Here is a 26,739-nt window from a genome sequence, read left to right on the forward strand (position 1 = left end):
ATAACAGAGAAAAGTGTTTTTTTGGTATAACTTTGGTTTACGAATAAATGCTACGGTGATTTTTAAATTCCCATAGGAAGTTATTGTAATGGGTCCGATTTGTCAAATTGAAAATTTTGACATTTCTGGACGTTTCAAGGTCACTAGACGCGACGTGTTTTTCGTCGTCCAAAGCTCAAGAACCAAAAGAGATATCGACTTCAAATAAATGTTGTTATTAAGATAATAATGCAGAAAGATGCAGAAAGAGCTCTTAAGAAAGTTTCGTGGGCGGTTTTTTAACCATATCAGTTTAAAAAAAGGTGAACATTTTGGTTAACCCTAATTATTTCATGAACCAATGACGCTAGAGACCTGAATTAAATTGTATATGATATATTGTAACGTGATACTAAACAAACATATTTTTTTGAAAAAAATCCAAATAACGTTTTTTTTTTTATAAATGAAAAAAACTTAAAAAAAATTAGTCACCTCGAAAATTTTACGAATACAAAATGATTTTATCTCCAAAACAATTTTGTTCAACATGATGTTTTTAACATCTAGTAAAATTTTGAGAAATATCGAATGAACAGTTTTTGTATTAAAAATAAAAACCTAAAAAAAAACATTACTCACAGTTGGTAAAAATTGAATTTCGACTTAAATATCTTTACCAAAATTTGAGATTACGGCTTTTAACTTACTTTTACTTATAAGAAATATTGTAGTCAACATTTTGAGAAAATCGAATTGACAGTTTTTTTTACAAAAAATATAAACCTAAACAAAAAAAAAAGGCTCGGAAGCGACCCACACTAATAACTTCCCATCCCATCTGTCGATTTGTCTTGCTTAAAAGTTTTTCTATATGTACTCGTATCAATTTTTACCAAATTTGCGTACTATTTTTTTTTGATTTTATTTTTTATGAAAAAACGGACTGTTGGATTATTATATAAAAATTACTGAATATTGAAAACAATATTTGAAGTGAAATAAAATAAGTTTGAAGCTAATATTTTTAATTTTTGAAAAGCTATTTGAGCCGAAAGTAAATTTTTTAAAAGTTTTAGTATTGTTTTTTTAGAGTTTTATTTTTTGTAAAAAAACTGTCCATTCGATTTTTTTCAAAATTTTACCAAATGTTATAAAACAATATTTCTTATAACAAAAAATTAGTTTGAAGCCAATATCTACAATTTTGGAAGAGATATTTGAGTCGGAAATAAATTTATACCAACTTTTATACATTTTTTTTTAGGTTTTTATTTTTTGTAAAAAAACTGTCAATTTGATTTTTCTTAAAATGTGTCCTAATGTTAAAAACAGTATTTCTTATAAGAAAAAATTAGTTAGAAGCTATTATCTCAAAGTTTTTAAAAGATATTTAAGTCGAAAATTTTTACCAACTTTTGTTATTTTTGTCGGTTTTTAATTTTTTGTAAAAAAAATTTGAATTCGATTTTTTCAAACTTTAACTGAATGTTGACAACAAGATTTTTTGAAAGATGAAAGTAAAATCAAAATTTTACTAGATGTCTTCGTTGCACAAAAATGTTTTAGAGATGAAATCATATTTCAGTCGTAAAATTTTGGAGGTGACAAATTTTTTTTTTCAGTTTTATTGATTTATAAAAAAACCGTTATATTTATTTTTTTTCAAAAAATATACGTATTTGGTATCACGTTACAATATGTTATATAAAATTTAATTCAAGTCTCTAGCGTTTTTGGTTCGTAAGATATTTAAGATTAACAAAAATGTTCACCTTTTTTTCAAACTGCTATGGTAAAAAAGCCACCCACGCACTTTTCTTGAGAGCCCTTTCTGCATCTTTCTGCCTTATTATCTGTATAACAAAATTTATTTGAAGTCGATATCTCTTCTGGTTCTTTAGCTATGGATGACGAAAAAAACGTCGCGAACGTACGGACGTACAAAAGACATCTTTCTAAAAATCTTTTATTTCGACTCTAGGGACCTTGAAACGTCGAGAAATGTCAAAATTTTCAATTTGACAAATCGGACCCATTACAAGTTAATAATTAAAGTTGGTAAAAATTGATTTTCGGCTTAAATATCTTTTTAAAACTTTGAGATATTGACTTAAAATTTCTTTATCTTTTAAATCCAACAGTCCGTTTTTTCATAAAAAAATAAAATCTAAAAAAAATAGTACGTAAATTTGGTAAAAATTGATATGCAGTTCTTGATGTCTCTCAAATTAATTTCATTCATCCAATTTGTAAAAATTTAAGAAATGCTACTTTAATTGGTAAAAATTTAACAGAACTAGATTTTCAAATGAAACTATTTATGTATTTTAAAAATATTGTTTGTAATTTTAAAATTCATTCAATCATTCAGCTGACAACTTTTTTAACTCAACACGAAAACCTACAAATTTTTAAGCAAGAGAAATAGACAGAGGGGATGGAAAGTTATCAGTGTGGGTCGCATCCCCGCCTCTTTTATTGTTATAATTTTATTTTGTTATTATTAATCTATATTTCAAGTTGAAATATAATAATTGTTATTTAATTATTTTCATTGGAAATATTAAAAAAAAATATTTTGGTGAGTAAGAGGAAAAAATAAAATATTTTCTTTTTTTAAGCAGAGTTAAAGTTAATTATTCCGCATAATTCCGCTGCAAGACTGTACTTCAATTAATCTGTTTAGAGTTCACTTTAAGGAAAATATAGAATATCTTGCACATTTTTGCGACAGCCATAGATTTTTTTTTCCTTTTTCCAGTATGACCTCCACTCTATCGCGCAAGAAAATTTTTAAGAATGGGAAAAAAACTCCCAAAATACATCGAAAAGACGTGCGTCGTATTGTCATTATAATAGAAAGATATGGTCTTCAAGACATATCAGAAAAGTTAAAACAAATCTTAAGGCAAATGTTAATATTGTTTGCTTTAAGCTAAGCTAAAAATGAGAAAAAAGTGGAAGGTATTGCAACCGTTTTTTGGCATCAAATGCAGTTTGGGTTTATCAACCTTATGGTTCACATGAAAGAGTAAAACCTCAAAATCTTGATAAAGCTGGAAGAAAACCAAAAATCTTTAATGACTGTTCTGAAAAATCAAAAACATTTAAAGTCTTTTAGATGCAACTGACCCTCAAAAAAAATTGTTAAGGCTAGTGTGATAGTGCTTTCAAAAAATGGGAAAGCGAGATTCAGCCAAGCTTTTGAAAGATTTGTCGGAAGCTTCGTCCAGTAAGGGTACGGAATTGAAAAAAAACTTTGTAAAAGATATAGTTCTGAGTATGTACCTTCAAAGGGCTTTTCTGCTGATGAAGCATTATCTTTTATGGTTGATGCTTATTTCTATTTGTCGAAACATCAATATGATGTTATTCGGCAAAAAGTAAACGCAAAATGCAAAAATCTTTTTCCCTTATATACAAACATTCAAAAAGCTAAGGAAAACTGTTAACCAGCTGAGTTAACATTCACTGAGGTATATGCAAAAAGTTCACTGCAGTCATTAGTAAATCATACTATTAAGAGGCTTAACAGGAGGTTTTACTCGGAAAAGACGACGAATTGAAAAATGGGGACCGTTTTTCTAAAGTGGGGATGCGATAGTGCTCAGCAAAAGCAGTATAAACAGAAATTTATTTTGGAGGAGGGCCATACGGATGAAAGTTTATTTAGTATTTCAATGGTGCCTATTCAAATGAATTTAAGTTCTTCAAAAGGAAAAATAATTGTTTGGAAAAATCCAGCTCCTTCATCTTCACGATATTGCCGCCCAATCAAATTTGTTTTTGCCAAAAAGTCCACTGAATTAATTTCTCAAGAAGTTAATTCAATCCAGCAAGAAATAATAGATTTGTCTCCAGTTCTTATTCGAAATGGCGAACAAAATTTATTTGTTGAATCTACGTTTATGTTTACAATGATAGACCGTAAAATATGTACTACAATTTCATCTGTGAATTCGTCTTCTCAAACGTGCTTCATATGTGGAGCGAAACCAAGTGAGTTAAATAAAACTCCCGTGATATTAAATAAAACTGTCGTCGACCTTTGGAATGTCTCCGCTACATTCATGGATCCGTTTTATGGAGTGCTTATTACATAAGCTTCTTATTCTGACCTGGCAAGCTCGAGGACCGGAAAATAAAGCCAAAGTTGCTGAAGAAAAAAAAAGGATTCAACAGAAGTTTAGAAGAGAGATGGGGTTGCTTGTAGACATGCCAAAGCATCAAGCAGGTAATACGAATGATGTTAATAATACTACTGACGGTTCTTTCGAGCTGCTGAAAAGAGTTCAGAAATTACAGGTGCAAACAAAGAATTAATTGAACGATTTCACATTGTTTTGGAAGCTTTAGGAAGTGGTTTTAAAATAAACGAAGATGCTTACTCGTATATTTAAATGAATGTAAAATGCCAGTAAGCGTCCACAAAATTCTTTTTTATGGAAAAGATATAGTAAGGTCTTGCATTCTTCCTGTACAGGACAGCTGTCAGAAGAGGCTCAAGAAAACAAGAAATAAGGCCACGAGGAAATTTAGAGATCTATTTACTCGAAGAACTTCGAGAGTAAATACAATACAGATCTTTTCAATCGTCTTTAAATTTCATCTGATCCATTTATTACAAACTTATGTCACAATCCTATTCTAGTTCTTGGTATAATAACAAAAGAAGTTCTTTTCCTATTAACTGCTGATGCTCTTGAGGAGAAAGAATATTTTTACGACAGATATGAAAGTGAATGACAAAGTCTATGAATGTTTCTATGTATTATTATTGTAATAAAGTAAAAACAAGTAAATAAAAACAATTATTATACAAATTTTAACGGAGGCTCTCCTGTAACAATAGCAACGATGAACTCCGACTTCTTTCGTAAAAATTCACTTAATAATTGTATTTATCATAAATCTTTGCAAAATTTGTTACAACTTCTATATTTTTGTTTAATTTTTTTTTTAAAGGAACAAAAACTTAAATTTGAACTATTACCCTTGAACTTGTAATGTACGAGTAGTTAACTTATTTACCAATTGAATAAATATGAGAACACTCACGACTTATCTGAAGAGAATCTTAGTTCTTACTGTCTTATTCTTCATCTTCATTTTATTTAAGACTTAAAAACTGTGCGTGCATTATACTATTAAATTATTTATTAAGAAGTCTACATAATAAACTACGTAATAATAAATTGTACGCCTGTAAGAAGAGTGCAATTTAATTTTATTCATGTTGATGTTGTCTTACCTGCTAAATAGACTTCAATCAATGTGAACGTGAATTTAATTATTACTTTAAGACTAGTTAGTTTTTCTTAGGGGCTTTCAATTAAATATTTTCTAATTGAGTGTATTATTTTTGTTTTGTATGTAAATTGATGATGTTGTTTTGATACAGTCTGTCAAAAATTATATACCAGTTTAGGAAAACAAGAATACACTTAAAATGTTCGCACAATTTAATCATCAGTCGAAATTTTTGTTTTCGTAAAAAAATAAACAAAAATTTTTGTGTGAGTATTTTAGTAATTTGCAACGACTTCAATTTGAAGATTTTTTCCTCATGAAGAGTTTTCAAATCAGAGGTTTCTGCTATTTGAGCAGCTGTCACTTTGAAAGCTATCAAATTTTGACATTTAGAAACTACATTATTACTAAAAATAGAACAATAAAATTGGTGAACATTTTTCAGTCACAGTTTTCTGAACTTAAGTACTACTATTTTTCCATTTTTCAAAAAAAGTTTTCAAAAAGTGTGACCTCTCAAAGAGGTTATCACAATCGTTCAAAGAAACCTTGAGATTTACGCCTCTTAAACACTTCGACGAAGAAATCAAAAATATTCTATTGCTCTACAATCGGTTCAAGACATACTCACGTTCATTCTTAAAGTTATTGAAAAAATCCTGCTTCAAATTGGATTTCAAGAACTTTCAAACATTTATAGATTCTAAAAGTTTAGTTATGTCTCATTTCATAAGTGACAATTTAACAAATTTGACGCACTTACAAGTTTTTTTTTTTATTTATTTATTTTATCTGTCGACTTACATCTATCAGACTAACATTAACAATAAATATTATAATAATGATAAAATAAATATAAAATGTAATAATATGTACAACTTAAATTAAAACTTAGTTTCCAAAATGCAAAGCACCAATATATATAACGTATAGAACATTTTGTTTAAAAATTGATCTCACTTGACTAAAGTCGATTACATTTTAAATGGAGTTGAACGCAGTACAAGATTTATGATACTCAATATAAAAAACTCTCTGGATCGTATAGATCTTTCAGGTGCATAAATATTAAAAAGGGAAAGAATAGGAGGACATACAATATGGTTCATAAGAACATCTCTAGCAAACATTATTAAAAACTATTTCCTTCTAGATTGAAGATTCATTAGCCCGAGAAGATTACTTTATAAGAAGGTGCAAAATCCCAATCCAACTTTCCGATAGCATAACGTGTACATCTTTTCTGAATATTTTTAATTCTATTAATATGACAAACATAATATGGATCCCTTTTAACAGATTGTTCTCCAAAACAGATCTTACCAACGATGTATACATAGATTTCAAAGCGTGAGGATCGGAAAAATCTTGAGAGTTTTTTCTAAGGAATCCCAACATGGCATTGGCTTTCAAGATTAAATAATCATAATGCGGTACAAAGCTAAGTTTCTGCTCAAAAATCACACCTAAGTCCATTTTTAAATTGACTCTAACTAGATCTGAGTTTGAGATGGAATATTTAAATAAAAAAGGATGATTAAGCATGAAAAACAAGAGAACATTAAATTTAGAAATATTAAAGTGCAATCTATTAATAGCACACCAACTAACAACATTATTAAGATTCTCTTGAAAAAGACTGCATTCATCTATACTTTTTAAAGACTTACAAATCTTGAGTTCTTCAGCATAAAGCAGACGTTTTGAATTCATAATATACAAAGGCAAATCATTTATGAAAAGCAGAAAAAGTATAGGTCCTAAATGACTTCCCTGAGGAACTGCAGATCGGTTAAAGATAACCTTTGACATTTTGTTCTCAATGCGTACCAATTGCCTTCGTCCAGTCAAATAACTGGACAACCATATGAGCAAAGAAGAGTGAAACCCCATTGACTGTAATTTTCTTATAAGTATTTGATGTTGAACCCTGTCGAAGGCCTTTGCAAAGTCAGTAAATATAACATCTACCTGACAACAATCCTCTAATTCAGTTCTTAAGAAATTAGAAAATAAAGTTAAATTGGTAGTGGTAGATCCACCGCTAAGAAACCCATGTTGGGTTTCTCAAATGTAGTTCTTCACTTCATTATAAATTCTTCGTTTTACAATTGCTTCGAAAATTTTCGCGATCAATGGCAATTTAGATAAAGGACGATAATTAGAAATGTTTTGTCTTGAACCTGATTTGAATGTTGGGGTTATTAAGGATACTTTCCATGAATCCAGAAATTCCCCAGTTTGTAAAAATAAGTTGAAGATTGAAGTAAGTGCTATTGCCATAAACTCAGAACAATTTTCGAAAAATATGGGTGGAATGTTGTCAGGACTACAAGCAAGGTTTGAGTCCAAACTCAACAATTTAGGTCTTACTTCATCCACAGTTAGAATCACATAACCAAGATTTGTTATATTATTTCCCCTATAAATATTACCATAAAGGCTTGAAGCGTCTAAGTCTTCTATAAAATTTGACTGAAAGATAGAACTGAACATATCACAAATATCATTCTCACTATTCGATACAGCTCCTTCATAACACATATTTGATGGATAACCCATTGTTTTTCTTTTACTATTAAGGAACAACCCGAATGCTTTGGGGTTGGATCTTATATTTGACTCAAAAGAGAAAAGATACTGTATATACGATTTTTTTTTAAGAATTCATATTCTTTTTTTGTTCGAAAATATTCCGAACGAATAGATGGATTGGATAGCATTCTTTACATTAAGTAGGAGTCTATTGAACCAAATCGGTCTATTGTTTCTCCTTGTCTTTTTTATCGGCACATAGTTCGCAAATGCAGTGTTAAATGTGTTTAAGAGGAAGTAAAAGCTTCCAAGTAAGTTTCTATTAAAATCAATATTCTTTATGCTTTAACAAAATCATATATTCATCATTCTCAAATTAAGAAATTTTACATGACAGTAAATCAAGAGTGAACTGAAGAGCTTTATGGTGAATACTATTTTTAACTTCCCATAGGAAGTTATTGTAATGGTCTGATTTGTCAAATTGAATATTTTGACATTTCTCGACGTTTCAAGGTCCCTAGAGTCGAAATAAAAGATTTTTAGAAAGATGTCAGTGCGTGTGTGTGTACTTGCGTTCGCGACGTTTTTTTCGTCGTCCATAGCTCAAGAACCAGTAGAGACTTCAAATAAATTTTGTTTTACAGATAATAAGGCAGCAAGATGCAGAAAGGGCTCCCAAGAAAATTGCGTGGGTGGTTTTTTTTACCATAGTTTAAAAAAAAGGTGAAAATTTTGGTTAACCATAAATATCTTACGAACCAAAAACGCTAGAGACTTGAATTAAATTTTGTGTAATAAACTGTAACGTGATCTCAAAGAAGTATATTTTTTGAAAAAAAATCGATATAACGGTTTTTTTATAAATCAAAAAAACTGAAAAAAAAAATGTGTCACCTCCTAAATTTAACGACTTACATATGACTTCATCTCCAAAACAATTTTGAGCAACGGAGAAAAATGTTTTTGAAATTTGATAAAATTTTTAGAGAAAACCCGAATTGACAGTTTTTTTTTATAAAAAATAAAAATCTAAAAAAAACATTACTCAAAGTTCGTAAAAATTAAATATCGATTCATATATCTTTTCAAAAACTTGAAATTTAGGCTTCAAGCTTATTTTATCGTATAAAAAATATTGTTTTCAACATTCGGAAAAATTTTGAGAAAAATGGAATTGACAGTTTTTTTACAAAAAATAAAAACCTAAAAAAAAAATTAATAAAAGTTGGTAAAAATTGATTTTCGAATCAAATATCTTTTCAAAAATTGTAGATATTGGCTTTTAACTACTTTTATCTTTCAAAAAATATTGTTGTTAACATTTAGTAAAATTTTGAAAAAAATCGAATTGATAGTTTTTGTACAAAAAATTAAATACCTAAAAAAACATTTAACAAAAGTTGGTAAAAATTGAAAATCGAATGAACGGTTTTTTTACAAAAAATAAAATTCTAAAAAAAAACAATACTAAAACTTGGTGAAAATTTACTTTCGACTGAAATAGCTTTTCAAAAATTAAAAATATTGGCTTCAAACTTATTTTATTTTACAGAAAATATTGTTTTCGATATTCAGTGATTTTTATATAAAAATCCAACAGTCCGTTTTTTCATACAAAATAAAATCTATAAAAAATAGTACGCAAATTTGGTAAAATTGATACTAGTACATATAGGCAAACTTTTAAGCAAGACAAATCGACAGATGGGATGGGAAGTTATCAGTGTGGATCGCATCCCAACCTCTTTTCTAATATAGGAATATCAACTTCGCAGAGCTCTGCATTAACTATATGATCTACAAAAACTAAGTCGAGCGTTCTTCCAATTGAATTTTTAACATTATTGATTTGCAATAGGCCAAGAGACATAATAGAATCCCAAAAATTTGAATCAATCGTATTGCTTAAATTAAGAGGAACCAGACATTTTTCTTCTTGAGAATAAACCCAGTTTACATCACCAAGGTTAAAATCACCTAAGATAACAACATGATCTCTATCTTTAATATTTTCTAAAATTTTAAATATGTTTAAAAATTGCAAGGTATACATTACGAGGTAACCAGAACGAATAGCCATCATTAAGCCTCCACCAACGATATTTGTGCCTGGCAAATGCCGATCCTTTCGAAAAACACGTTGAATTGAGCGTCAAAAAATTCGTCTCAGGAAGAGATATCAAATCGTAAGAGCAATCAGGAGAAGCGAGCCGAAAATTGTCTGATTTGATTTTTCATTGCATAACGTATTGTGAGGTGACATAATGGTCAATTAGATACATCTATAAATTTGTCATTTCACTTTTGTCACTTTTAGGCTATATGACCCAAACGTCCAAAGGTAGATAAAGCCGTAGACCAAGAAAAATTGCTAAACACAATAGACTCTTAAAAAGATTGGAAGCACTTTCGAGGCACTATATTATGGCATTGATAAGTGGTTACCGTTTCTGTCAACAAATGCTAACCTATTATCAGTCAGTAAATCCTTAACCATTAAAGAGTCTTCGAAAATACCAGAAACACAAGTAAAATTCGCAACATGTCTAAAACATTGAGATCAGCGGATTTCTTTTTTCATACATAACGTTCTCTACTGTAAGATTGCAAAATATTTGTACTCATGTTTTTAACAAATTATATTACACTGAAAATTACTTAACATTAAAAATTGTATATTCTTTTAATATTCGAGGATAGTTTCCTTCGCGAAATCTCACTTAATATTCTTTTTTTTCTTTAAATTAAAACAAAATTTATATTTTGTACTCAAATTTAATTTAATTGCTTGTCAAAGTTGGTAACTACATACTTACAAATTGGTATTTTTTTAAAGTTCCCTAAACATTCTCACTAAATGTGTCGGGAATTTTTGACAGTTTTCAAAAAAACATTGAAAATGTATTGTCATTTCAATTTTTGTATAGGACAGAAAAAAACATGATTGTCAAGCTGCCATTTGCAAATTCTCTTCTGTCACCTGTGACAGTTGTAAATGTCTATAAAATAAGTGGTTGGCTTGTAATATTTAAATTTTATAATTGACATCACCCTGTTAATTTGTATTACATACAAGAAAGCCTGTCAGTCTCGTTAAAGATGTTTTTCAATTTCTACTTAATTGCATTGCAATAATCTGATGAGCTTGAGATGCATTGCTTTGTAGGCATACAAGTCTATGCCAAAGTTATAAATAAAATGATAATGTATTATTTTATAGAGTTGTTGTTTCGTCGTACGTTGTTAACATGTGTAGTCAGTTTTTATCGAACATCTTATTCCTAAGCAAACAAGTTATAGAGTCAATAAATGTACGTACATACATTGTGCATCTATAAGCTCTTTGACCTTGTAATGGGTGGTTAACCTGCATCTTTTAATTGAATAGCTATAGAAATGAGTTCGTATATCTAATAACTACTGATTTCAAGCTTCAAACGAGTAATGTTAATTAAATAAATAGGAAACAAAGAAATTGGACAACATTGTTTGGAATTTTTTAAGGACCACAATGTAGGTTTTTATTAAAGTTAACACTAAGAGAAAGAAGCCTCAAAGATATTGCAGCGATGTCTGGCCTTGAAACTTGAACAGTGCAATCAAGCTTTTGCCCTTATTTATGGTTATGTTCCCGAATGTCTTGTTATTGGCTGGAGCAACTTAGTTATTGTTAATTTCCGAATTCGAAACACAATTAAGAGATTGATTTAGATTGATTAACTTATTTGTTTTTTTAAGAAAACTTAACTATAAATGGGATGTTTAACAAAACAATTACGGAATCAAGATTCACAGTCTTTACTTTGTTCAGGAATTCGATATTTTGATAGTCTTTTTCTTGGGGCTTATGTGCTAATTATCAAAAAACCTTTAGCAAAACTTAAATAAATCATTTTAATATTGTAAACAGAACACTTAATTATTTCATTTTCAACAAGAGGAAAAAAAGAAAACTATCCGCGAACTCACTTTGTATATTGTTATCTTTAGCGAAATTCACTCGCGCTTGATGAACTTGTTTACGCGCTTGTAAAATCAAAACAAGTTCGTTTATAGATTTCTTAGCTGCTTTTATAGGCTTTTCTTAAAAGTTGTGCAGGCGTAAGTGTAGATGTACTGTAGATAGATTTACTTAGATGTAAGTAAGTTTACGTATAGATGTAAATATTTACTGTTGAAAACAGTTATCAACATTGACAACTATATACATTTTATCAATTGTGATATAATTATTTATGCACCTATCAATCAAATGCAATTGATGTTAGTAGCTATAAAAATATACATTCATAAGAGGCTTATAGAATGAAAACGAATTCTGGGTGTGCTTATTTTGAGCATGTGCATTAATAGATAAAAAATTGCAATTCATTCTAAGTACGTGAATTGTATAATTTTAGGAGTGTTTAATTGTTAATTTACATATAGATATAGAACAATAGATTTAAGCTTGCACTTAAATTAATTAACAAAACAATTCAAAATAATAAAAAGATTCAGAATAGTACATGATAATGTAATCAATAATTGAAATTTGAAGTGTTGGCTATTATTTTTTATCTGCATATATTCTTTTTTTTTGGAAAATCCTTTTGCTACAAGTTTTGTTTCGGTTTTTGAGGTTTGTACATTTCGACTTTTCTATACCAAAGAGCGACCGCTCGCAAACAATTAAAAGTTAAATAACCAAATCTTAAAACGCTTTTTATTAGAAAAAGATATTTTTCAATTGAACTAACATTGTAACTCAAAGAGCAATTATTCAAAATACTTGAAATTAAGTGCTCTTGAATATACATACATACATGTTTACTCTAGCTCGATGTCGGATATTTTTGATTAAATAATAGATTTATATAATGAAAGCCTTTTCGTAAGATATTGATATTTATTTTATTTATTTATTTAAATCTTAGGTAATCATACAAGAAATATTTTCTAGCTTAACATAGTTAACACCCCCTGCAATAGAATTAAACTGGAAGTATTAGGCAATTAACTTAAATTTGAAAATAAATTATTTTTTTCTGTCCATTGGATATGTATCTTTGAAAAAGGACGAATTCTTTATTTTTAAGATAATAATTTTATTTAAAAGTTTTTATACCAACGAATCTGTTCTATTTAGGCCTACTAGCACTCTAAGTAAATAAAATTTGGTTATAGTACAATACAATTGGGTTGTACTGGGGAGAACCTATACTACGTAAATAAGTTGCGAGCAACTTAAACTTTTTTGGATGTTGCCTTGCGGGATTTATCACTGGTGTATTTATTTCCTAAGTTTTTGTTTTGTGTCCGAAATTGAGAAGTCATTTTCATATATTTAATTAATGACTTATTTTTGAAATATTATTTTTTGTTGGAGAGTAAATAGATACATACGAAAAGAGAGAGTTTTTCATAAATGTGCACCATAAGAGTTGAGCACGCAGATTGGGCTAAAAGAAGAAACGCATTTAGGAATGCTAATAATTTGGTATTATGTACACAAATTTCGTGTCACATGAAATGAGCCCTTGACTGTTTTATGGCTTCAACAATCTCAACGGTTTTTTGGTATTGCCGTCCTCCTTTGTAGACTTTTCTTGAAAGCGATCCCCACACTCCTCAGGTCAGGAGAATATAGTAATACAAAAATATTTAACTTTCTTCTCCAGAATTAGAATCTCACTTATGAAATTGCAAGTTAATTTATACTTAAAAGAAAAACTGTTCGTAATTCTCCAACGCTTATATTATAAATATCTCAAGTCACTAAGTTACACGTAAGCAATACGTGCATTGCATTAAATTGTTTAAATAATTCAGTAATTATAATTATTTTGTATTGTATTTCGTTTGTATTGATTTTTTTACTTCAAAAATGTCAAAAACAATACACTTAAGGAAATTAAGTTTATTTCACCATCGATTGAAACATTCAATAATTTTATCCTTACTTTATTATAACAACAGCTTAATCTAGAGAAATAATCTATTTTTCCCTTTTTAATAGAAGCTAAGATTCTTATATGATTGTAAGATTGTATTCTGGGCTTAGGGTTTATAGAGTATTTAAATTTTGTATTTTTCATTAATTTTTTTATAAAGATTTTATACGAATTCTTATTTAAAAAAAAACATAAATCAAAACTTTGCTTTTTTGTCAGCAAACTTTCGGACCAGACTGGAGAAATGAATATTTTCTGCAATTTCATCTTCAATCGACAGCAAAGCCAAGCTTGTCAGCCTTGTTGACATACTTGACCACAGTCACTGGGTTAAAAGAATGCGAAAGGCGATCCAAATGTTTGGATATATTTCCTGAAAGTTGCGCTCCTTAATAAAATTCAATATTGGTGTTGTTTTAGTATCTTTGATATGATGTTGAATATTTAAAATCTTACAGCACAACAAATCTGCATTTATATCGGACTTTGAGTTAACTGTTTGTTTTGATATTATGCAGAAAGTTACATGTTTCCGAAAACTCTTTGACTTGCTGAAAACTTTCCATCGTAGATACAAGGATAGTATAAGCTTTTTGGGTTTTTTTAAATTCTAAACGCAAAAGTTCTGCTTTTCCTAGCTCTATGGTGCTTGATGGAGAGACCTCCCATAGTACTGAAGCTACTTGCAATCTTTTTGCTAAGTTTTTTCAAGCGAATTATAATATAGATATTATACCTAATATTGAAAACCTGTATAATGATATTACTTCTCAAGTTGATTTTAATGTGTTTTCTCTATCTGATCAAGAGGTATTTGAAGGCTTAGTTTCTCTTGATGTTAATATAAAAGCTGGAGTAGATTTGATTCCTCCTCTTTTGATATCGGCATGTGCTGTTTCGCTTTGTAAAGGTCTAAAAATTATTTTTAATAAATCGCTCCATTCTGGGGTTTTTCTAGAAGAGTGAAAAATATCATCCATCAGCCCTATTTATAAAAGTGGTCTCAAGCACTTAATTAAGAACTATAGACCAATCTCAAAACTTTCAGCGATTCCAAAACTTTTTGAAAAGTTGGTGTTCAATAGACTTAGTTTCACGGTGAAAGACATAATATCTTCGAGACAGCATGGATTTTGTAGTGGTCGCTGCACTACTACGAATTTATGTCTGTTTACAACTTTTTGTTTATCTGCTTTGAAAAAAAGAATGCAGGTCGATGTTTTATACACAGATTTTGTGAAAGCGTTCGATAGAGTCCATCATAGACTTCTATTAAGAAAGTTGGAGAGGATGGGATTCAGATTCGGTTTTCTTAAATGGTTAGAATCTTATTTGTCAAATCGAACACAGATTGTTAAAATCGAAGGCAATCAATCCTTTTTTATTGAAGTCTTATCAGGACTGCCTCAGGGAAGTCATTTGGGACCCCTCCTTTTCAATCTTTTCGTCAATGATATTCCGAACGGTCTACAATTCTCTAATTGTTTGATGTTCGCAGATGACTTAAAACTTTATTCCCAAATTTCTTCAGTTGAAAACTGTGTTAACTTTCAAAAAGATATAGATGCGTTTTTTAATTGGTGTAAATATAATCATCTCGAGCTTAATATCTCTAAATGTAAAATATTTAGAGCTTCTCCTACAACACCTAAAGTGCTGTTCAGTTACAGTCTTGGCAATGAAAGTCTTTCAACCGTGAGTGAAATAGAGGACCTTGGTGTTATTTTTGCCACTAAGTTTTCTTTTTCTGAACCCATACATTTTATTATTTCGAAAGCGAATTCTTTGCTAGGTTTTTTAAAACGCAACACGGGGGTATTTAAAGATAGTTATACTCTGAAAACGATTTACATATCTTTAATATTACCCATACTGGAATACTGTTGTGTTATTTGGTCTCCTTTTTATCAAAATTCCTCAGACAGGATCGAAAATATTCAAAGAAGATTCACGCGCTTTGCTTTAAGGAATTTCAGGTGGTCAGATGGTTTTCCCAATTATGGTTCTAGGTGCGCACTGATAGCTTTAAAATCTTTAAAAAGCCGTAGAGATACCCTTGGGGCTTTTTTTATCAAGGACATACTTAATGGTAAAATAAAATCTCCGGACTTACTAGCTCTTATATCTTTTTATGTTCCTGAGGGACATCTAAGAAATAGGGATGTTCTCTTTTTGATTTCTAGTCACAGGACGAACTATGGACTTAATGAACCCATAACTCGTAATTTGTCTCTTTTTAATTTAATTCATAGTGAAGTCGACCTTCAAATGAATAGGGATATGTTTAAGAGTATTGCTTTAAACTTTTTTAATGATGTATAGTGATAAATTATAATTTAATTGTAGTCAACGGATTATGTATCCATTGATGAATAAAGAAATAATAAATGATAGTATCTATTAGAGCGTTAAAAAATTCGACTTCAAACTCGGTTCTGTATCTGCAATCTGTTCATCAAGAGCATCTTTTCCCGGTCGGGCGTTTAATGCGTCTTAGTCTTGGTTATGGTTTAAAATGTGGTTACGTTTCAACTGCCTATGCTAATTATTTAGCTGTAACAAGAGCTTGAACAAAGCCTGACTGCCTATGTGTTTCGAAATAAGAACAACTGTTACTTACCATTCAAGTGAACGGGAGAAAGCTTATTTTTGGTGACTTACTTGCCTTGCTCACAACATTTAACTAAAAAAGTACGTCATACCAAACTACTAAGTCTTTTATTTGGTCTACCAAAGTGGTTGCTTCATGTGAAGTCACAGCATCGTTTTTGCAACTCTCTGCTAACGAAACCAAAGAATTGTGTGTTTCTAACTGTTGGTAGCTGACCGCTTTTACGCTCTCCACTCGATCCTCCAATCGGCTATGATTGCGAAGTACTTTGATTCCTTAATGCGTGAAATTATAGTGGATACTACTTTTAATGCCATAGCTCTACCAGCTCATTTTGTACATTCTTTCCGCAATAGTGATCAGACAATTTGTGATTCATCGCCAGTTTGACATGTTTTTCCATTATGAGACCCAACTTCGTGAACAATTGCAGAAGGCCCAAGAATTTCCTATTGTTTCTTGTAAATAACTTGTCCGATGATCTGTTGAAGCCCATGTTATTCTCCACCAATTACAAAGTTATGTTTATCAATCTTTGCACCACGTTTTTCCATCTTAATCTCTTCTTTGAAATAATCTTTTGCTCCTGTTTGTCAATTATTATACCAGACTTCAACCTGCTGGTATACCCTAAAGGCATTGATTGCTCCCCATACCATTTAACCGCCTCGTTTGCTGTTTCGTTTTTCAAGATACATTTTTTTCGTTCTTAAATCATGGAAATATTTGCTATATTCAACATGTCCGTCGAAATTAAATTTTTATCGTAAAATCACAAATTTAAGGCGCTGCTGGCTCCTACGTGCAGCATTCAATGGTGTTTTTTTTTTTCATTTTTTGGTGTCGTATATGATCTGCCTTTTGTATCAACCGAGCAACAGTCGATCTGCTAGCATTTACCCCACCTTTTCTTGAATTTACTTATGAAAAGCCTTGAATTTAAAGAATGTCTCACTATCGCCCGCTTTTCCTAAAATTATGCGGCTTTCTTGAGACTTCCTTTTTTTCCATACATCTCTGGGTCAAATTGTATACCAAACTTCTTCTTATTTCGCTGGCTAAAAAACTGATTGTTTTGGCGAGATCCGAGATCAAGAAGCTCAAATTTGGCCTATTTCCTCCTTGGTTAGACCCTTACCTCTACCCATACTTGATTCTATCAAATAAATACTCGTATTAAGCTCCCAAACAATCAGAATATCATTTTATCAGATTTGAAACACGCTTAAAGGTTAACTTATCTACCTACTTGGGTTATCAATTGGTCCAAAACCATAACCAATTCAATTAAAAAAATCAAAAATTCCGAATTTTGGGCATCACGAATCACGTTAGCAATATTAAAATTGTAGCCGAAATAATCATGCTATGCGATCCTGATGATGGCTTTATTGGAAATGGTTTTTACAAGACCGTTGAATAAGAGAGTGCAGAATGTCGGCGGGAATACTTTTTTTTCAACAATAACTTTGCAGATATTTAATTTATACCATTGCAAAATAGGAATACCAGTGACTGTGACTTAGATTTTGGCACAAAATATTTAAATTTTCGAGAGTTGGTTAACAGTTTCCAATTTTTGGTTTGTTTTTTGAAAACTTTCTTTATTATAAATTACTAAAATGTCTTTCTATAGGAAGTTTTTGTAATAGGTCCGATTTGTCGAATTGAAAATGTTGACATTTCTCGACGTTTCAAGGTCCCCAGAGTGAAAATAAAAGATTTTAAGATGTATGTATGTGCGTCCGTGGTTACGTACGTTCGCGATGATTTGTTTGAAGTCCATAGCTCAAGAACCAGTAAGGATATTGACTTCAAATAAATGTTGTTATACAGATAATAATGCAAAAAGGACTCGCACAAAAATTGAGTGGGTGGTTATTTTACCATAGCAACTTTAAAACAGGATGAAAATTTTAGTTAAACCAAAATATCTCACGAACCAATAACTCTAGCCACTTGAATTTAATTTCATATTTTATATTGTAACGTGATACCAAAACTATATTTTTAGAAAAAAACTCCAATTAACGGTTTTTTTATAAATCAAAAAAAAATGAAAAAAATATTTGTCACTTCGAATATTTTACAAACAAAAAATGAGTTCATCTCCAAAATAATTGTATGCAACGAAGACTAACGTTTTTAATATCTGGTAAAATTTTTAGAAGAATGGAATTGATAGCTTTTTTACAAAAAATGAAAAGATAAACAAAACATTACTAAAAGCTGGTAAAAAATGATTTTCAACTCAAATATCTTTTCAAAAATTTAAGATAATGGCTTCAAATTAACTTAATCTTATTAGAAATATTATTTTCAACATACAATAATATTTTGGAAAAATTGAATTGACAGTTTTTTTACAAAAAATAAAAACCAAAAAAAAAACATTACTAAAAGTTGGTAAAAATTTACTTTCGACTAAAATATCTTTTCATAAATTGAAAGTATTGGCTTCAAACTAGTTTTATCTCACAGAAAATATTGTTTTCGACATTCAGAAAATCTTTTATAAAAATCCAACAGTCATGTTTTTATAAAAAATGAAAATCTACAAAAAATAGTACGCAAGATTGGTAAAAATCGATGTTCGGTTCTCGGTATCTTGGTTCTCATTCATTTGATTTGTATTTATTTATAAGAAATAAACGTTTAAAAATTGGTAAAAATGGTTTTCGACTAAAAATATCAGTAACAAAAAAAAAATTTGAAATAAAACTATTTTATCATATGCAATATATTGTTATTAATTTTTAATTTCTTTAGAATAATTCAAGTAACAACTTTTTTAACAAAACTCAATAACCTAGAATACTTTTAAGCACGACAAATCGACAGACGAGATGGGAAGCTATCAGTGCGGATCGTATCAATGCCTCTTTTTTTTGCATAGAATACAAATGAAATAATCATGCAGCGGTTATAAGCTTAATGATTTTTACATTAAGACACTATTGTGGGGTACATACTTAAGCAAAGAATGTTTAACCCTTGAACACAATCTTCTATTTACTTTAAGAAAACCAATTTAAAATAACATTATTGATCGATGTAAAAAAAAGATGAAAAACAAGTATTTTTCTGAAAAAATAATTAGAATTTTAGTACACACACGTTCTTATCAAAAGATCAAATAATTGTTTTATAATTGACCGAACATCTGTTTTACTAATTTTCTACTGGTAAACAAAACACTTCTCCAGCTTATAGGTATATTGATCTTTAGCAGTCTGTGAAACTAGTTTTCTTTTATTACTGGCTATTTGTTCATTTGTTAGTATTTTATTAATTTATTTGATTTGATGAAATAAGGGACTTTTAGGGGGTTTATAAAATAAAAAATATTTATTAGATTTTAGAAATCCAGCAATTTCTAAGAAAAACTCTATTTATATTTCTGGTTAAAAGTATGTTAATATTTTTATCCGACTTTAAAAAATAATTAAAGTTTCCACCCGGGCTAATCTTCTTAAAATTGAAAGACTGAAAGATACGTTTTAAATAAATACAAAAACTCACAAAAGGAAGAACGTTTTTAGTTAGTTTTCCTACATTTACTTTGAGATAAACAAAAAAGATAAGCTAAATATAATTATTTCGTTATAAATTATAATTTTTATCATTTTACAAAATAAATTTATACAACCGCTTAAAAGCATGCGACACAGGTAGATATTTGAAATTATATAATTAATGTTTGTTTTATTTATTTTTTAAACGTGAACCCATATTGTCTCACAAACATGTATAATATGTGATAGCCCGTCATCAATAGCAAATTAAAATATAAAAGCTAGGCATTCTCTGTCAGAATGCTTACTTAGAATCTTGTTTTCGTCAGGGTACAATTAAAGTTTAAAACAACAATGAAGTTCTTATTATCAATCTTGGTAGCATTTTTGATGATAGTTGCTTATTTTGACACTTGCTCAGCAGGTTAAGTTTAATTGAACTGAACTTAATGTTTGTCTTGTTTTTATTACTATCTATATTTGTTTACTTTAGTTACTGAGCCAGTTTGTGGTTATGTCAACACTGAAGGAAAAATGATCTTCCTCAAGTACTTCCCAGGAATTAATGAAGGCCAAGACTATTCAGAAGTTGGGGCTGATGGTAAATGCACAAAAGTAACATGTCAATCGGATTATACTCTTAAGACTGAGGAGTAAGTTTTGGATAACTAGCTTAATTATCAAATAATGAAATTAATTATGAATTATGTTTGTTTCCATTTCAGGTGTTAATTAAACGTTCATAAGTTGAGGAAATTTGACTTTTTATTAATAAAATTCTATTGAATAAAAAATAATTTATGTCATTTTTTGACGTAACTATCGTTTGTGACTCAATTCTTTTTGTTTGTGAAGTAAGTGGTCAATTCCTAAATTGAGTCGGCTTTTTTCTGAATACTCGTCGTGATATAACTTAGTTGCCATAATATTACATTTGGAGCTTCAATCTTTGGAACCACTGATGTGGTTAAGCTTTTCCCAAAAAAAGGAAGTTTAATTCTTGTGACGAACACCGTGACACTTTTCTTATTTTGAAATAGATAAGGCTCGGAAATACCAATATTGCTTGATGAAATGATATACTCGTATTATAGATTGCGTGTGCTTTTTTAAGGGCATATTCTAAACAAGAAGATCTTTTACAATGATGTACTCTTGCGTCAGAATCACGAGCACAAAGAGATCTCGGTGGCCGATTGTGACCACATCTTCATTAAACAATAACTGCTCAAAAAGCAGACTATTCAAAATAAAACTTCTTATTTGAATAACTTGAGTTTTGAATCGAAATTTAAGCACTTTCCTCGCCGTCGTAAAATGTTAAACCTCACCCTTTATGTTGACAGCATAAAGCCATTAGAAACTTTGACAATGCTGAAACATACAAAGATCGATAGATAGATAGATATATATATAATTTTATTTTCAAAAAAATTAGTATTGTTGGCTTAAAATTAGTTTTGACAATAACCTTAAGTTGCCTGTAAGGTTAAAAAAATCAGATGGCTTTCCAGTTAACTTCACTTACAAGAACCTTTCGTTAGATAAAACTTTTGATATCTGTAACGCTTTCGCAACGAATTTCCGTTAGTCATTTGTTAATAGCCCTCAAGAAGTTGATGAAGTATATTTTCATAATCTTCACACTTTTTCGCAAACTAGCTGTAGTCACAAACCTGTGCTACAGAGTACCGTCCTTGATCTTTTATCTGCGTTGAATGATGACTGCTCAGCCGGTCCTGATGGTATTCCCCCGATAGTACTAAAAAAGTGTAGTAATGCTTTAGTTGAACCCTTTACGTTTTTATTCAAACTTTCTCTAAAAACAGGCAAATTTCCCAGTATATGGAAGAAGTCATTTCTAACACCAATTTTTAAGAAAGGTAACAAGTCGGATATAAGCAACTACAGGCCCATTGCAAAGCTTTCTTGCATTCCTAAAGTATTTGAACAAGTTGTTTGTGAAAGCTTAGCATATTTTAGTAAAAATATCATTTGCGAACAGCAACATGGTTTTGTGAAAAAAAGATCAACCGTTACTAATCTCCTCACATTCTCAAACATATGTTCATACGCTTTAGAAAGAGGTTATGAAGTTGACTGTATATACACTGACTTTTCTAAAGCTTTTGACCAACTTAGCCACGGCATCATTTGATCGTATTCTTTTACAAGCCGACATTGATAGTTTCACATTTTGGTGTGGGAAGAATAGCCTTTCAACCCTTTAACGTGTTTGACTACTGTATATCACAGCAAAAACTCTGTCATTTAAAGATTAAGGTGTACATTTCTGTTGCAACTTAGAGTTTACACATCACATTAATTTTATTGTTAGTAAGGCAAGTTCTATGCTTGGTTTTATAAAACACTGGGCAAAGGAGTTAAATGATCCCTATGTTACCCTTTCTTTGTATAATTGCCATGTTCGTCCTCATCTTGAATATGCTTCGCAGGTATGGACTCCCTATTACGAAATTCATAGAAAATCGTATTGAATCAATTCAACATAATTTCATTCGCTTTGCCCTATAAAAGGTCTTCCTTGGGAAGATCCCTATGATCTGCCTCCCTATGAACATCGTATTCTACTTCTTCAAATGAAATCTCTTCATCAGAGGCGTGTTAATAATGACTTAGTATTTTTTCATCAACTCATTAATGGTGAAATTGATGCACCTTATTTGCTTTCTTGTGTACATTTGAAGTACCGGTCGGAACTCATCACCTGCGCACATTTGATTTAATACATATTGACTTCCATAGAACTAACTATGGGGAGAATGAAGCTTTAAGTCGAATGAGCATTTTATATAACTTAAACTGTTCATCGATAGATTTCAATTTAAATAAGGTGGGATTAAAATCATTGTTTAGAACCAGTGCTCCACTATCGTAAACGTTCTCATTTTATTTTTTGTTCTGTAATATAAATGCTAATTTTGTTTTGTATTTTGTGCGTGTGTTAGGCTATATTTGTATTATTTTTTACTAACAACTAACACATGCACTTATGATGAGCCTCTGATCGTAGTTTGACGCTTGCTATAAGCTTACTACTTTCTGAAATTCTGAAGTGTAATAAATATTTTATGAAAATTCATTTATAATAAGATTGCGATATTTAATTGATGCTTTTAAAAAGTAATATAAGTTTGAGTAGCAGTAGTACCCGTGGCATGATGGTTAGTGCGTTGGACTGTCATGCAAGGGGTCTTGGGTTCAATCCCTGCCTGTGCCAAACTTAATTTAAAAAAAATAATTTTCGCGGGTACTGCCTCTTGCGAGGAATTGACAAATCCTTCAAGAGTAATTCTTGTCATGAAAAAATGCTTTCTCAAACTAGCCGTTCGGATTCGACATGAAATTGTAGGTCCCCTCCATTCCTGACAACATTACTCGCACACAGGAATGGTTAAGAGTTGTAAGTCACTAGGCCCTGGTTCACAACGGACTGTTGCGCCACCCCATTTGATTTGAGCAGTAGTCATTAAGAATGTTGAGAAGTTGAGAATAAGAAAGCATGCCGCTGCCAAAAAATTTTTTCCTGTAAGTTTTGAATACCGGGCAGGTTCCAATAAAGTGCATGGTATTTTCCGATTCATCCATATTACATAATGTACATATTCCATCTGTATCTCCTTGGAAGGCTCTTCCATTGATATTAAGGAGCCCGCAGTGTGCTTTAAAAATTATGGAAATCATATCACGTGAGTTGGAGTACATCAAGTTGCAATATTCATCGTCATATTGAAACTGTGTCGCACTAACTGTAAATTCAGTCCAGTGTTTTTCTTTTATTTTCAGTAAAAGAATGTTATGTAAGCTGGGCCATTCAAGTAGATTGATTCATGCCTAAAGAAAAATCCAACGAACATCCATGGAAAAGTTCCAACCATTCCTTAGCCCAAAAGATTTTCTTGTTTATAATGGCTATCGAAAAATTTAGGTTTAGGGACGTTAAAAAAACCCTTCGGTAAGCCTGTTTCAATGTGCATAGCATTATTATTATTATTTCGACTAGGTTGTATTCTCGGTATCCTCAAACTTGAGCACAGTACAACATAATAGCTTTTGAGGCGGGATTGTATATTTTGAACTTTGTTGAGTGTTGGACGGTATTGTCTCACAGCAGTCTCTACCACGTTGCATAGATGGAATTTTTAGATGCTTCCAATCTGTTTGCTCATTCCAAGACATGTTGTAATTAAACACTACGCCAAAATATTTGCATTGATTAGACACCTTTATTTCTGAATTATTGTAAAACCATTTTTCGCACGCTGCTCTTCTTCCGCCATTGCGAAATATTACCTACTATTTCCGACTTACCTACTTACTTACTTACTAAAGGTGGCGCTACAGTCCGGGACGGACCTGGGCCTCAACCAACATGTGTCTCCAGCCAACTCGGTCCCTAGCTAGCTGTCTCCAGTTTCGCACGCCAAGTTGGTTGAGGTCCTCTCCCACCTGGGTGCGCCACCTGAGTCGTGGTCTTCCTCTATTGCACCATCCCTCGAGATTGGGTTCGAAGACCTTCCGGGCTGAAGCGTTGATGTCCATTCGCTCTACATGACCCAGCTACCTAAGCCGTTGGACTTTAATTGTACTAACTAGGTCAGTGTCGCTGTACAGCCCGCACAGTTCGTCTTTACTTCTCAATTGCCTTCTTAGTACAAAGAAGGAGTGATTTGCAAGAGTTATTCTTCGTTTGATTTCAGCGCTGGTGTCGTTGTTTGTGTTAGCGGTGCTTACGTAGACAAAGTCCCACTTATCAAGATTTATTTCAAGATTCCATTAAATGCAGTAAGTCTTAAAACCCTCAATTAGCTGTTGCAAATTGGAAGGTACAGTATCGTCCGCATATAAAAGGGCGTTAATTTGAAGATCGTCTAAAACAATACCGATTGGAAGTGCCGTATGAAGATCATTTTAAAACAGAACGAAAAGAAGAAAGCTTTGCACACATGATCGATGAAAAAAGCGTAGAGTTTATTCTTTTTTCCGAGTTGAAGTTGAATTATCCATGAAAGATTATAAACTGGGTCCAAAGTAGAATAGTTGGTCCTACATGGAGCTTGAAATTCATTGATGATGTTGTTTTTTCTAACCAGTCTGTTCAAGAGAACTGTATTAAACAGCTTATATAGCATATCCAGAAATGGGAGTCCTCTATTGTTTGACACAACATTGTATCTCCATTATTGAACAGTGGGTATATAATGGATTTTTTGAAAGATGACGGTAGCGTTGCAGTTTCAAGAATCTCAGTGAATAACTTCTGTATTTCTTCAATAAGAGATGGACATGCTATTTTATAAAATTTATACGGTATTCCATCAAAACCAGAAGTTTTCAAATCTTTTGATGAAGATATAGCAGAATATATCTCGTGCAGTTCAATGGGGTAATCTAACTCTGGAACATGTCGCTGAGGAAGAGCGTATGAGATACTAACTGAATCATTTAATTACGAGAGTAAGCTTTCAAAATGCATTTTAAATTCATTTACTATTATTGACGTTGTGGTTTTAATCGACTGTCCGCGTATTTGCTTAGCAACCTTTCAGAACTCTGGGGCCGAATGAACATATTCAAGACTCCTAGTAAGGTTAACGAAATAAGCTTGTTTTTTAGTTTTGCATAAAATCCTATATTTTTTGTTGACATCATAGTAGCTTCTACGACATGTTTCCAGGTTCAGTTTTCTGAAGGATTAAAGGTGTTTAAGAGCATTTTTCCTGACCATAAAATAAGCTTAATTAAACCAAGGTTTATTTGGCTCGAACTTAACATTTTGTGGCATGGGAGCTCCATTTGCTTCATAAATATAGCTTTTTATTGCTTTGCATCGTTCTTCAATTGAATCTGTTGGTATTATGAAGGAGGGGAAACATAGAAAGTGTGACCACTATCATTGGAATGTTCAGGCAGGGAATTTTTTTTGCAGTCAACTTTATTATTTGAACACATATTTTAACCAAGACAATTAGTTCTTTTTTCTCACAAACCTCTACCTTCAGTTCATAAAACAAAAACTACCAAAAACATTATTGTTTACAAAAAAATGTTAAACCATGCTTCAAGTCCATCACAATTTCTGTTTTGTATTGTATAGAAATATTACTTATTTCTTATGTGGTCTGAACCTGCCCATTTGCTGCTTGTTTACTTTGAGGACAGCAAACGCCAAGAAAGAAATCCGAAATATTTTAGAATTAAATGAAGATTATTTAAGCTTGTAGTTAGCATCTCATTATTTTTTGGGACATTCAATGATAATCAGTTGTATGGAAATAAATCTGTTTTCTTGATTATTAATTAACATTTAGTAAAATAAATAATTGAAATTTAATAAAAACAATAAAGCAAACTGCGAATTAAAACACAATGTTAGTTCAATCAATTCATTAAGACCAGATTTTTAATACTTTTGTATGCGTTAAAATATTTTCTATAGTCTTACAAAAATATTGAAATTCATTTAATAACTATAAAATTTAAAACAAGCACTTAAACTAATAATATCATTCTATAAAGCCTCTTTTCCATTTAAAAACTATTAACAGTTAAATTAATGGATCCCTTATAAATTTACAATATATTCCACCCTTCGTTTGTACAAATAATGCTTTTGGGTCCAAAAATATTTGTTTGGTGGTCTTATCACAAGTTGTTAGAATATGATTTCTAAGAAAACTAATCAATCCAATTTTTGTTTTCAATAGTCCCATGCGATATCCAATACAACTTCGTGGTCCCAATCCAAAAGCTAAATAAGTTCCTGTTTGTATGTTTGGCTTATTCTTAGCTGAAAATCGTTCAGGATCAAATTTATCTGGATTTGGAAAGTACTAACAAAAATAAAATAAATATAAATGTATTATTTCGAACAAAAAATTAAGATATA

General features: G+C 30.7%; 3 protein-coding genes across 3 annotated transcripts in view; 1 reads left to right on the forward strand and 2 right to left on the reverse strand.

Annotated features, from left to right (window-relative positions):
• The window catches only part of LOC129949948 (uncharacterized), a 32,723-nt gene extending 20,840 nt beyond the window's left edge, over nucleotides 1-11,883 (reverse strand). Inside the window, exon 1 of the mRNA XM_056061698.1 lies at nucleotides 11,740-11,883. The gene's annotated coding sequence lies outside the window, so the exon portion shown is untranslated. The remainder of the gene's footprint in view (nucleotides 1-11,739) is intronic.
• LOC129943527 (probable cytochrome P450 6g2) overlaps nucleotides 1-26,739 on the reverse strand; it is a 144,594-nt gene that overhangs the window by 112,826 nt on the left and 5,029 nt on the right. The window contains exon 4 of the mRNA XM_056053038.1: nucleotides 26,374-26,683. Coding sequence (XP_055909013.1) covers nucleotides 26,399-26,683 — 285 coding nt within the window. The 3' untranslated portion in view covers nucleotides 26,374-26,398. The remainder of the gene's footprint in view (nucleotides 1-26,373; nucleotides 26,684-26,739) is intronic.
• Nucleotides 20,094-20,656, forward strand: LOC129943531 (uncharacterized). The gene is made up of 3 exons (XM_056053042.1): nucleotides 20,094-20,253; nucleotides 20,323-20,482; nucleotides 20,555-20,656. Exons 1-3 carry the CDS (start codon nucleotides 20,184-20,186, stop codon nucleotides 20,559-20,561), a joined length of 237 nt encoding a protein of 78 aa, XP_055909017.1. The 5' UTR covers nucleotides 20,094-20,183; the 3' UTR covers nucleotides 20,562-20,656.

Source organism: Eupeodes corollae, chromosome 1, assembly GCF_945859685.1.
Source record: "Eupeodes corollae chromosome 1, idEupCoro1.1, whole genome shotgun sequence".
NCBI lineage: Eukaryota > Metazoa > Arthropoda > Insecta > Diptera > Syrphidae > Eupeodes > Eupeodes corollae.